Consider the following 12,886-nt stretch of genomic DNA (forward strand, 5'->3'; position numbering starts at 1 on the left):
TCTCTCTCTCTCTCTGCAGTCACTCTCACTCGCCGGGCTCCATGGCGGCGGTGGTGCGTGGCAGCGGCGGTGAGTGGTCGTGCGGCCGCTGCACCTTCCTGAACGCCGGCGGATCGCCACGCTGCTCCATCTGCGAGGCGCCGCGGCAGAAGCCCGACCTCAACCACATCCTGCGGCTGAGCGCCGAGGAGCCGCGCTGGGTCTGCGGCCGCTGCACGCTCACCAACCCGCACGCCGCCGGCTCCTGCTCCGTGTGCGGGGCCGCCCCCAACGGGCCCCAGCTGGCCCTGCCCCAGGCCCCGCCCAAAGCAGCCGTCGCCACCGCCGCAGCTCCGCCCCAGGACTCGCCGGCCACACCCAGCCCCGGGGAGCCCCCGGCGGGGTTGGTGGAGGAGCCGGTCAGGCGGATGGAGGTGATCTCCAACGGGGACGTGGGGGAGGTGAGCGGGGGCTGGGCGTGCCCGCGGTGCACGCTGCACAACACGCCGGTGGCCATGTCGTGCTCGGCCTGTGGCGGCCCCCGCAAGCTGTCGCTGCCCAAGATCCCCCCGGAGGCGCTGGTGGTGCCCGAGGTGCGCACGCCGGTGCTGGGCTTCCCCGCCGGCCAGACCCCGCCCCTCATCGACCTCACGGAGGACACGCCCCTCCCGGCCACGCCTGAGCCGGTGGTGACGCCCCTCTCCTCCTCGGCCCCGCCCACGTCTCTCCAGAACAACCCCGTCCCGCGCAGCAGAAGGGAGGTCCCGCCCCCCAGCAGACAGTCCAACGCAGATGCCAAACACACACACGCACACACGCCCACTGCTACCGCCGAGCCCTTACTCGGCAAGCGCCTGAGCGTGCTGGAAGAGGAGGACGCGCACCCGCACGCGCACCCTCACGCGTACACACACAACCCCGGCCCAGTCACCTCGCCGCCCTCCTGGAAGTGCCCCGGCTGCTCGGGATTGGCCGGCGGCCGCTGCGAGGCCTGTCGCTCGACCATACGCTCCACCTCTTCCTCTGCGACGACCTCGTCCTCGTCGTCCTCGTCCTCCTCTTCCTCGTCGTCGTCGGCCCCGGGGGACGTGATCGACCTGGTGGGGGAGTCTGTGCGCTTCACGCCGGCGTCCCCCTCCAGCCCTGACTTCAGCTCGTGGGCCTGCTCCAAGTGCACGCTGCGCAACCCCACCTCTGCCCCCCACTGCTCGGCCTGTGGCTCCTCCAAGCTGCACGGCTTCTCCGACGCCACCACCGCCACCGCCATTGCCCCGCGCCTCCAGCCCTCCTCCCACTCGGCCCGCTGCTGCCCCCACTGCGGCCTCCCCGGCGCCTGTGGCTGCAAGCCGTCCTCGGTCCCGCCTGTCGCTGCCCCGCGCAAGACCGCCCGCGTGTACCCTTCCCTCGCCGTGACCTCCTCCTCGTCGTCCTCGTCGTCATCCGCTCCTGCCGCCGGCCCCTCGTTGGCGATAGTGGCGGTGGTGGGGGGCCAGTGGGCGTGCCCGGCGTGCACGCTCCTGAACGAGGGCCGTGCCAAGCACTGCGCCGCCTGCCACACGCCGCAGCAGTACCTGACGCTGCGCAAGCTGGGCAAGCCGCTGAAGCGCCGGGAGAGTGTGCACGTGGAGGCCCGCCGACGGACCGACGAGGGAGAGGCCAAGGAGCTGTGGGAGAACATCGTCAGCTTCTGCAGAGAGGTATGACCACAGAGAGTTAACGCGTGTGTGTGTGTGTGTGTGTGTGTGTGTGTGTGTGTGTGTGTGTGTGTGTGTGTGTGTGTGTGTGAGAGAGAGAATGTTTGTCCTCTCATGGACTGTGTTAACTGCTCAGAGGAAACTATTAAAGATGACCTATTATGCTCATCATTTTTTTTTTGAGGTCTACTATAATATATTTACATAATTCAGTGTTCCAAAAACACATATTTTTTTGTCATACTTTACATCTATTGCCTCTATGTCTAAAGCGCTCCTGTGTCGTCAAGCCCCCCACCCTCTCGATGAGCCCAGTGTCCTCTGACTGGTCAGAGCGGCAAAGCAAAGTACTGCTTGAAAACCAGGTAAAATGATTTGTTAGCTTTATCAATGATAATAAATGATCCGAAGTCTATGATTGAAGAAGGTTTAGATTGATTATCTTGACTGCTTTTCTGTTGGAAACTCTATTGTGCTTTTTAGGCACAATTTTCAAGCTGTACTTTGCCTTAGAAATCATTGCAGTGTCTGGTGGTTTCCAAGCTGTTTGTTGTCCCAGGAACGGACATGCAGTTCTCTGCAGACAGACAGAACTCTGCATAATACCGGGGAATTAGAAACTGGCCTAGCCGGTTGGTCATAACATTACAGCTTGTAATCATAAATCCATCTCCACACTTTTACACTGTTCAACTTCTAGTCATAGAAAAAAGACAGTGGGCCTGCATATGATTAGCAAAATGATTAGAACCATAAGATAAGTTGGCAAGTTAGCCTCGTTAGCCTGCTTAGCTACAGCCAACAACTCTGCACTTGAACGCTCATAGTAGCTACCTTGTTGTTTGTTTTAAACAACACAAATCCACAAATAGTAATGCATGCTTACAGGTTGTGAACCTGAATTTCCACACAAAGCTGTAACTGCCCTGTCCTTCAGGAGTAAGAGCTGCGGGAATCCAGCATCAAACTGAAGACGTTTTTTGAAGCAGTCTTCTGTGAAGCGCCGGGCACACAGTAAAACACACTATCAAACACAAACTTCTTTGTTGTTCTGCCTTTGGCAGAGCATACAAAGGAGATTTCCCCTCACCACACAGAACACAGCGTCTTCTCGCCATGGCTACAAGACTCTCAACCAACTCCTCCCGGCCTCCAGTAGTTGCTGTGCCTTGTGTGAGGGCGTGCCAAGCTTGCCACTAGGTGGGCAATAGATTCTGTTACGAGATTGCATCATCTTGTAAGGAAAAGGGCTGGAATTCCAACGAGGCATTACAGGCAGCTGAGAAAACTGGTTTCTGTGGGAGAGAGTTACTCCCTCTGGCTTGTATTTTGGGCTTTGATACTTTGCAGACCGTTTACGTGCAGGAAAAGCTACATAACAATCTACAGGAAAAGGGAAAAGCATAATAGGTTCTCTTTAACTTATCTAGGGAGGTATGGAGAGAGAGAGAGAGAGAGAGTGAGTGAGTGTGTCTAAATGTATTCTATCAGGGATTAAAGTTCTCAATTGCTACGGCAGATTTCCGTTAATTGGATTCCAGAGAGGCCGTGTATGAGATCAGTGTAGATCTGAAGGGGGTAGCAGCGAGGCGAGGGCTGTGTTACTGGACCAGGTGATAGGCTGCTGATATAGGCATGGGCGCTGTGAGGTGGGGTTGGAGTTGGAGGGAGGATGATTCCCAGGAGCCCTCATTAGATCATAATGACCTATGTTATTATTATATATCAGTTAGTGTCATTAATGTTACAATTTGATCAACTTTTAAATTAAACATACAAAAAACGAATTATTAAATAGTTATTCATCAAACAGCAACTGCATTCAAATGCATATAGTGAATCAACATATGAGGAAGAGAGGTGGATGAACCTCTTTTACATCTTAACTTATGGGCACAGCGGGTTTAAAAAAAAAAAAAGCTCTAAAAAGGCGGATCAAATGTGGAGGCTCTAACTTTTTTTTTTACAAATTGTAGATGGGGAATATGACTTTTCCGTCAGAGGATGTTTTGTGCTTTAATCCCTGGTGTGCACATCGATTGAGTAGCCTGGGGAAAAACATGCTTAGCTAAGCTTCTGCAGAGATACAACAATTGTGTGAGTGTGTGTGTGTATACCTTCGTTGTATTTTAATTATGTTAAAATGTTTAATGTGTTGCGGTGCATATGTGTGAGAGCTAATGTTTTGTGTTGGAGAGCAAGTGTGTGTGTGTTGAGTGCTTTTAGGTCGCGCTCGATTCACATTGTGCTTTGATTGATTGAACTGTGTGCTCTGATGTAGCTGATTTGAGGTGTGACTGTTAGCCTAGCATTTGTGTGTGTGTGTTTGTGTGCAGTGATTTTGTGTAAATCATTACTTCAGGGTTCGCACACCCTTTAAAACATTTCTAATAGGAACAATCAGAAGTTGTCACAGTCACTGAGAAGCAGCAGACTGGGCCTGGAGAGGACGCTGGGATTGCGGAAATCAACCTGCTCTTTAAAACGAGCCCCTGAGTCCAGCCCCCCGTGACCCCTCAGTTCCAACCTTAGCTACATCTTAAAAATAGCCCAAATTGGCAAGAAAACTGCAGACAGGGCAACCCAGATATGCGTGCATTTCTACTGAGGTCAGTGTGTGTGTGTGTGTGTGTGTGTGTGTGTGTGTGTGTGTGTGTGTGTGTGTGTGTTTCAGCCATATGCGCACAAATCAGGTTTGTTAGGTGTGAGTGTGAACACTGACACATGCAAGGTGTCAGTGCCATATTTCTACAAACCAAGTGTGTGTAGGGTGTGATCCTTCGCACATGCAAGAGAGAGAGTGTGAGTGAGTGTGTGTGTGTGTGTGTGTGTGTGTGTGTGTGTGTGTGTGTGTGTGTGTGTGTGTGTGTGTGTGTGTTTTGGCCCTTCTGCACACGACTTGCTGATCCTGTGCATTCACTGATGCTGAGTACCTGCCTGACGGTGGCTCTAGTTGTTTGCCCTGGTGAGAAATCGATGACTGCAGCACGGATGAGCAAATAATTTATCATCCTGTTGAAACAACTGTCTGAAGCGCTAGCACATGCTAGCATTAAACACACCAGCGTCTGAGCCAGACCCCGCCAGAGCACCCCTAGTGATCAGAGCACCTGATTGAAGTGGCATTTACCCCCCCAAATCAACAACAGGCCCAATTAGTGGAGCATCAGACTATCATGTAGATGATTTGCTGATTTGTTTGGCATTTTACCGTCTTAGTGTACAAGACAAGGGGATTGTGTTCTTTTGTGTCTAGACCTGTGGGAGTAGAGATTTCAAAAGGCACTGATAAAATGCCGACATTGCTGAAGGCTCGTTTCAAAACACTGGCCTCCCTAACCATACTGTTTGAGGTTTTTTTTTCCCCAGCTATTATGAAACTGATTTAATTGTCTGCCTCGAATGAGACAAAGCGTGCAAAATGGGGAGGTTGTTGAGAGGGTTTACGATAAACCAGTCTTTCTCCTGTCCTGCTTGTCGTCTGAAGTACAGACTGTGATTTTTTGAAGGTCCTTGATTAGCCCAAGCAGACGCTCCGCTAATGAAGAGTGCTTCTGATGATTCAGTCAGGTAAACATGGCAGGGAATTTAGGGAACTAAATCAGGCTACATCCCGTCTATTATGACGACAACCAGTTTCATCCAACTAAATGGCTGGGTAGCTCAGCAGGTTTTGGTGCGGAGGAGAAAGCCCTGTTTGTGTCTTGAAAGATGAACATGGGAAGGCCTTCAAACAGCTGCTAGGTCATTGAGCAGGGCCCTCAGCCTCCTCAAGTGGAGCAAGGCTTTTTTATTAAAATCACTCCAATCACTTGCTGAAGCTTGTGGATTGCTCTGTGGAGAAATCTACTTGTAAACTCTTCACAGTGAAAGTTTCTGGATGAAGTGCCAGTCGAAGACTACATAAGCACATAATATCTTTGGTTAAATCATGAAGTCTGAAGTGAAAAGCCATGAATGTCTACATAGTGTTGTATGGTGTGTAACAGTAGATGGTTCGGCCGAGGCTCACGGTGTAAGTGACAGAATACAAATTCATACAAAGCTCAAACGGAACCACAGTATTGAAGTTTGAACATTTTGCTGTGTGTGTGGGCCACCTTAGGGAAGTATGTGTTATTCCTATGTAGTCCTCGTTTTACCTGTAGCTCTTAATGTGAATCGAGATATTTTCCCCTCTTTTCAGTTGACTTGTATGTGTTCATTAACTAGCTAGTTAGATAAGCCTGAGTAGCATGTTTCTAAGCAATAAAATCACTTCAAATGGACAATAAAACTACATTGAATAGTCTAGAATAATGTTGTCAATTCAATCAACCACAGATGGGTCATTCTACTGCAGCTGATGCTTTATATATGGCAGTGACTGATAATGATGGCAATGGTCTTCAAGGGTGCTAAGGTGCAAGAGGTCTATGTTTTTGGGCCGTAGCTTGCTTTGATGGAAATCAAAGGAAAAGAGGGCAAATAGATTTTTGCAGACTCCCAAATCTCAAAGTCAAAGTCACGGGCAGACATCCATTCCCCATTAAGCACGTCTCTGACCTTTCTGGCTGTCCAGTTCATCGTGTTCTGATCCACCATTGGCTGAGACAAATTCCAAAGTCAACCATACCAATCTACCCATCCTTAAGTGGTCACATATTAGCCTACACATGAACACACACACACACACACACACACACACACACACACACACACACACACAATCTCACTCAAATGGAGTCATCTATGTGGAAGAGTAGAGTGATGTGATGCCCGTGTTGTCAGGCCTGGCTCACTCTCGAGTTGAGTGGCAGTCCGAGTGATTACGGGCCTCATCCTCCAATTGGAGATTCATTAAACAGGAGGGAAATGAGCCTGGGCAAATTAATAAATGACATTTAATCAAGAAAATCCTATTACTCTCCAATGATGGTGGACAACCAGAGGTGTGTGGTTATAGAGGTGCAGGCGTATATGCGCACACACACACACACACACACACACACACACACACACACATACACACACGTCTGCCCACACACATAGTATGAAAATGAACATTTTGGGGCGTGAAAGGGTATCTGTTCATTAGATTGAGGAGCCTTTGGTCTGTAAATTGAAATGAATGTGTTCATTTATATAAGCAAATGTGTGTGCGTACATGCATACATACAGCTAACAGAAAAGGCTTTTGTCAACTCCTATTTTTCTTTTCTTTTCTATCTCTCCCTCTTTTTCTCCCTTTCTCCCTCTCCCGCTCTATCTCTCCCCCTCTCTCTCTCTCTCTCTCTCTCTCTCTCCCATCTATCTCTCTCTCTCTCTGTTCTCTCCATCTCCCTCTCCTCTCATCCATGACTCTGTGCGTTCACACTAAGGTGAACTCAGTAGTGTATTTTTAGAAACAGTCATAGCAGCAATTATACAGCTCCCCAAAGCGGACATAATCACACACACACACACACACACACACACACACACACACACACACACACTCCTGCAGGCATATAACTCAATGCACTTCATCCGTAGATTGTGTGCGCAAATATATATCTTTGTGTGTATGTGTGTGAGATTGTGTGTGTGTATGTGTGTGCGATAGTTTGAATAATGCATTAGAGTTGGATTGTGTGTAGGAAAGAGAGAATGAGGAAGACAGATATAATGAAAATAATGAAGTGTGTGTGTACGCACGCACATTTCCTAGAAATTGAGGTTTTATCATAATGCTGTATAGCGAATGAAGGGAAATGATGGGTACTAGCTGAATAAGTGACCTCTCTACACTTTTCTCTCTCGCACGCGCACACACACACACACACACACACACACACACACACACACAAAAGCAAGGTCTATTCTGCTTGAGTAGGATGCTTGTAACTAGTGATTTGGCCACGGTCACCCTTTGTCCCTAACTTATCTGTGTGTGTGTGTGTGTCTCTCTTTCTCTCTCTCTCTTTCTGTTTGTTTTGTGATCTTTGACCTTTATGAAAGTGTGCTCGATGAAGTGCATAGCAAGCCTCATTAAATACCATGTTAAGAACATGAAGAAAGGATTCAGTTTAGTGGCTGTAGTTGGAGAAGAGAGCTGTTCAGAGGCTCTTGACATGGTACACATAAGATGAGATGGATTGATGTGTGTGTGTGTGTGTGTGTGTGTGTGCGCGTGCTTTTCTGTGCTCAGGCAGTATTCTACAATGTTGTAGTTATACCAGTGAAGCTCTCATTCAATTGAACGTATGACATTGACATGCCATGTTTGTTTGTGTCTGACTGTTCAGAATATTTAACATGAAGAATGCAATTAGTAACGGCTTTGTGTGTGTGTGTGTGTGTGTGTGTGTGTGTGTGTGTGTGTGTGTGTGTGTGTGTGTGTGTGTCTCTGTGTCTCTGTGTCTCTGTGTCAGAATGCGGTTAACTTTGTGGATGACAGTTTCCCACCGGGTCCGCGCTCAGTAGGCTTTCCTGAGAGTGACAGCGTCCAGCAGCGAATCAAGAAGTGGCTCCGCCCACACGAGATCAACTGCAACAACTTCAAAGAGCGTGGTGTCAAGTGGAGTGTGTTCCGGACGCCCCGCCCCTCGGACATACTGCAAGGACTCCTGGGAAACTGCTGGTGGGTGATGGTGTGTTTTGTATGTGTGTATGAGTGTGTGTGGGTGGGTGGGTGATGGTGTGTTTTGTATGTGTGTGTCCAATGAATAGATAGTTAAAATGAGAATGTATTGCATCAGCACCATTCAAACGCTTATCATTTGGCAATCTTATCTGTACTGTCTGTGTGTGTCCATTTTTACCTGCGTGTGTTTTCATGTGTTTAGTAATGTCAGTCCTCTAGCAAACAACAAAGAGTCTCTCTGCTCTCACACACAGGCACTCCTAATCCTCTTGCATGAATTCGGTGTGTGTGTGTGTGTGTGTGTGTGTGTGTGTGTGTGTGATTAATGGTCAGCCCTGTGTTTTTGACCATTGGGCACTCTGACACCATACCCCCCCCCCCCCCCTCAAATGGCCATCATCAGCTGCAGGTCTACCGTGTCCTCTGCTCAAGGACTTTCTCAGATTAGACTCTGGGCCCAATCAGGGAGCCTCCACCTTTCCCAAACACACTTACCCCCTCTCCCACGCTCACTCACTCGCTCACTCACTCCCCACTAACTTCCTCCTCTCTGTGAACTCATTCACATCTAGTCTCTCTGAAACACAGAGGCTAAAGGTGGATCCTCCATGTTATTTCAAATGTGCTCACTTTCAATGTTCATCTCTGTGATCTCCTCTCCTTTCCTAGTGTCTCTCTCTCTCTCTCTCTCCCTCCCAGATCTGTGCTTGTTTCTCTGTCAGCTCTATACAGTTTCTTCTACCACTGGACTTTTCACACACACACACACACACACACACACACACACACACACACACACACACACACACACACACACACACACACACTTGCACTCTCTCTCTCTGTCTATTTTTCTATTGTTCTGCTGTTTCAGACCTCTTCTCTAGGGACAACCAAGCACCACTTGTTTTTTGTTTGTTTGTTGTTTTTGGCCTGCGGTAACATTCCTCTTCCTCTCCCTCTCCTCCTCCCCCTCAGGTTCCTGAGTGCGTTAGCGGTGCTGGCGGAGCGTCCGGAGCTGGTGGAGAGGGTGATGATCACCAGGACCATCTGCACCGAGGGGGCCTACCAGGTGCGCCTGTGCAAGGACGGCACCTGGACCACCGTGCTGGTGGATGACATGCTGCCCTGCGACGAGTATGGCTATCTGCTCTTCTCACAGGTACCCTGTGTGTGTGTGTGTGTGTGTGTGTGTGTGTGTGTGTGTCTGTCCTGTAATGAGTACAGCTACTTGCTGTCTGTCTGTGTGTGTGTGTGTGTGTTTAGGCAGGTCTGGCACAGAAATGCTATCCCGGGACTTTCTGTTTCTGTTAAAGAGGACACAGAAGGTGCGTCTTCAGCAGAAGGCAGCTGATTGAATGCAGTAGGCCATATGTGTGCATGTAGCATTTGGGACGCACATTTAGAAAGAGGCTATTTTTACAAGCTAGCTCCACTTTGTTCAGAGTTGCCATTTTTGGCCACATCACAAATACATCAGTGCTGTATACTGGCCAGGTTTGAACAGTCATATAGAAGGACTTGGCAGAATGCTAATGTTTTTCTGAATTTTCTCTCTCTCTCTCTCTATCTCCCTCTCTCTCTCCCTCTCTCTCTCTCTATATATATATACTCTGCATGAGGTGTCATCTTTTTTTGGACCATATAGAATATGTAGACCTGAATGGCTTTAGACTTTTCATTTCTGTCCCAGTCCCAGAACTCCAGCTATAGCTTGTCAGGAGCTTTAAAGGAGTTGTCTGAGGCTGCTGAAAAAGTGAGCCAGTGGTTGTGGCTGAGGCGCTCACACACTACAGGGGGTTGTGAAATAATCTGAACTAGAACTGAACTCTTGTCTCTTGTTTGAGTCTTGTCTATCTTGTTGTATCTTGTTGTTTCTGGAAGTGGCATGTGCCCTAACCGAGTGTGTAGGCGGGTGGCTCTGGGATGCCAGACACCACTGTTGAGTCTTCGGGAGGTGTCATGGGCCTAATTCAACTAAACATTGATAGAGGAAGATGCTTGCTTGAAAACCCCAGTGAAATGCTCACAAAGGCAGCTTTGTTGTTGTTGTTGTTGTTGTTGTTGTTGTTCTATCCTGCTGCTCAGGTTCTGTGGTTGGGCAGTCATGTTGTTGTGTTTAGCAGTTGTGGGCATGCCTGTCTCCAGTCAATTGTGCATTGTTGTTAAATTGGTTGCTGGCTATAAGTACTTGCATGTGACAGTGAGAGGATTGGCCGCTGTGGGAAGTACCCAACCAGTACCCTTTTCCTGTGTATAACTAAAAAAAAATGTAATTTGTCTGTGTGTGTGTGTTCATCCATCAACTGTGCCCTAAAGCTAAACCCCTCCACGGTAGAATACCTCTCTTTAATCTGTGTTATTCTATTATATTGTGGTGGTGGGGTGTGAGTGTTTTTAAACCGTGATCTCTAATGTTCCTGTCAATGTAAGCTCACTGTAATAGCACTAGAGCAACAACATGATAACATCTCTATTGTAAATCAATAGAATCTGGATAGGCAACCCAGCTCTCTCTCTCTCTGTGTGTGTGTCTGTGTCTGTGTCTGTGTGTGTGTGTGTCTGTGTGTGTGTGTGTGTGTGTCTGTGTTGTTTTTACTCTTTGTATCTTTGTTTCATGTTTCACTCCCTCTCCACTCTTGTCACTCTTCCAATCTCCTTTTTTTGGTTAATTTCTCTCAACACATCTCTCTCTCTCTCTTTCTCTCTCTTTCTTTCTCTCTTTCTCTCTCTCTCCGGTTCCATCTACCTATTAACCCCCCCTCCTCCCCCCTGTGTTCCTGCAGGCCCAGCGGAGGCAGCTGTGGGTGGCTCTGATCGAGAAGGCTCTGGCCAAGCTGCACGGCTCCTACTTCGCGCTGCAGGCGGGCCGGGCCATCGAGGGGCTGGCCACCCTCACCGGCGCCCCCTGTGAGTCACTCATGCTGCAGGTCAGCTCCACCAACCCCCGCGAGGAGCCCATCGACACAGACCTCATCTGGGCCAAGATGCTCAGCTCCAAAGAGGCTGGGTAAGAAACAACTGGAGGGAGGGAGAGAGGGAGGACTGGAGGGAGGGAGGGAGGGTTGGAGGGTTGGTGAAGAGGTCGAGAAAGAGATGTCGCAGAGATGTGACCCACTTTCCTCCGCAGACTGTTTGTCTGTGTGTATTCTCTATTTGTGTCTGCTGCATTGGAAACACAGTTGTTGACAGGGTCATGACTGTTTTACAGTTTAATTCGATTTGTTTGGATGTACAATATAAACATAACTTAATTTAATCCCTTGAATAGAAAAATGCAAAGCAAGGAAGTCATACTGCTTCGACTCAGGACTTGTGAATGAATGGACGATGTGTGTGGGGGGGGGGGAGACTGCAGGGATGAAAAGAAAGCAGCAAGATTAAGAGAAATTCTGAGACGGACGGATGAGCCAGAAAAGAAATGACATGCACACAAAAAGAGAGGAAGACGTAGGGGGTGAGGTTAGACAGACACAGAGAGAGAGAGAGAGAGCAAGAGAGATTGAGAGAGAGAATAAAATGGAAGTCACATAGGCTTTTTAAATGTTTAGTTTGATAGGACTTGAAGGGCTCGCCTTCAAAGCAGCAGCAGTCCTGCAGGTGTTTGCCCCCCGCTGCACTGAGACCCAGCTGGTGCCTCTCATCACACACACACACACACACACACACACACACACACACACGCTGCAGCTGCAGACACAGACACAGGCACAGGCCTCCGCTGGGGGAGGCAGGACAATACACCATCACTGGTACTTGGACATGTGACTCTGTTTATGTTATGTAGCGGTAGATGGGGGGGGATGTCATTGGTTTGCAGTGTTGCTGAACTTTAACCTCTGATGTTTTGTTTCTCCTGCAGGTTCCTGATGGGGGCTTCCTGTGGGGGCGGGAACATGAAAGTGGACGATGTCGTGTACGAGTCGTTGGGGCTCCGCCCCCGTCACGCTTACTCCATACTGGACGTCCGAGACGTGCAGGGCTACAGGTGAGGGGTCACGGGGTCAACCATCACGAGAGCAGAGGGGGGAAAGCAAAGGACTATGGGTAATGAAAGACAGCAGGGTATGTGAACAGTTTCGACTCCAGCTTCAAAACAAGCGGAGCGGTAACCTGTCGCGACCTGCAGCTCACAACAGGCAGCGCCTGGTTACTGTGGATGCTTGCATCAACACATCGACTAAACACCGGCAGACTCTTTCCTTGTTTATAGCAGTAAGCTCGTCAGGCTAATGTAGTTAGTCAGCTATCAAAGCCTCTGACTGTCTTGCTGTGTGCCTATTAGCGATTAGGGAGCGCAGAAGTGACATTTTTAAAACCAGTGTCAAAACAAGTGAGGTTATGTAGAACTGTTTCTAGGCGATCCCTTCTTTCCCTTGTTTTCAAATATATTTGTTATGGTCACTTTTTATTGAGTCATAAGACATTACAGTGCCCTCCATTCTACAAATGTAGCCGTGTGATTTGACGCAGTGAATCTCTGGTTAGACCGTTAAGCTACCATAAAGATATTCGAATCGAATCCATTAGCTGACTTGAGCCTCTCTGAGAGGATGGGTCCTTCAGCTGGACCTGCTCCCAGCAGTGCCATTGTAGATCTTTAGTCCAA

General features: G+C 48.9%; 1 protein-coding gene across 5 annotated transcripts in view; it reads left to right on the plus strand.

Annotated features, from left to right (window-relative positions):
* The window catches only part of capn15 (calpain 15), a 36,686-nt gene that overhangs the window by 11,796 nt on the left and 12,004 nt on the right, over positions 1-12,886 (plus strand). For 4 of the 5 annotated variants that reach the window (XM_031560531.2, XM_031560530.2, XM_031560527.2 and 1 more), the window contains exons 2-7: positions 20-1,676; positions 1,946-2,038; positions 8,066-8,274; positions 9,256-9,439; positions 11,064-11,287; positions 12,140-12,265. In XM_031560531.2, the coding sequence (XP_031416391.1) occupies positions 42-1,676; positions 1,946-2,038; positions 8,066-8,274; positions 9,256-9,439; positions 11,064-11,287; positions 12,140-12,265 (2,471 nt within the window). In that variant the 5' untranslated portion in view covers positions 20-41. The remainder of the gene's footprint in view (positions 1-19; positions 1,677-1,945; positions 2,039-8,065; positions 8,275-9,255; positions 9,440-11,063; positions 11,288-12,139; positions 12,266-12,886) is intronic. The other variant, XM_031560528.2, reaches the window with a different exon arrangement.

This window comes from Clupea harengus, chromosome 23, assembly GCF_900700415.2.
Source record: "Clupea harengus chromosome 23, Ch_v2.0.2, whole genome shotgun sequence".
NCBI classification, from domain to species: Eukaryota; Metazoa; Chordata; class Actinopteri; order Clupeiformes; family Clupeidae; genus Clupea; species Clupea harengus.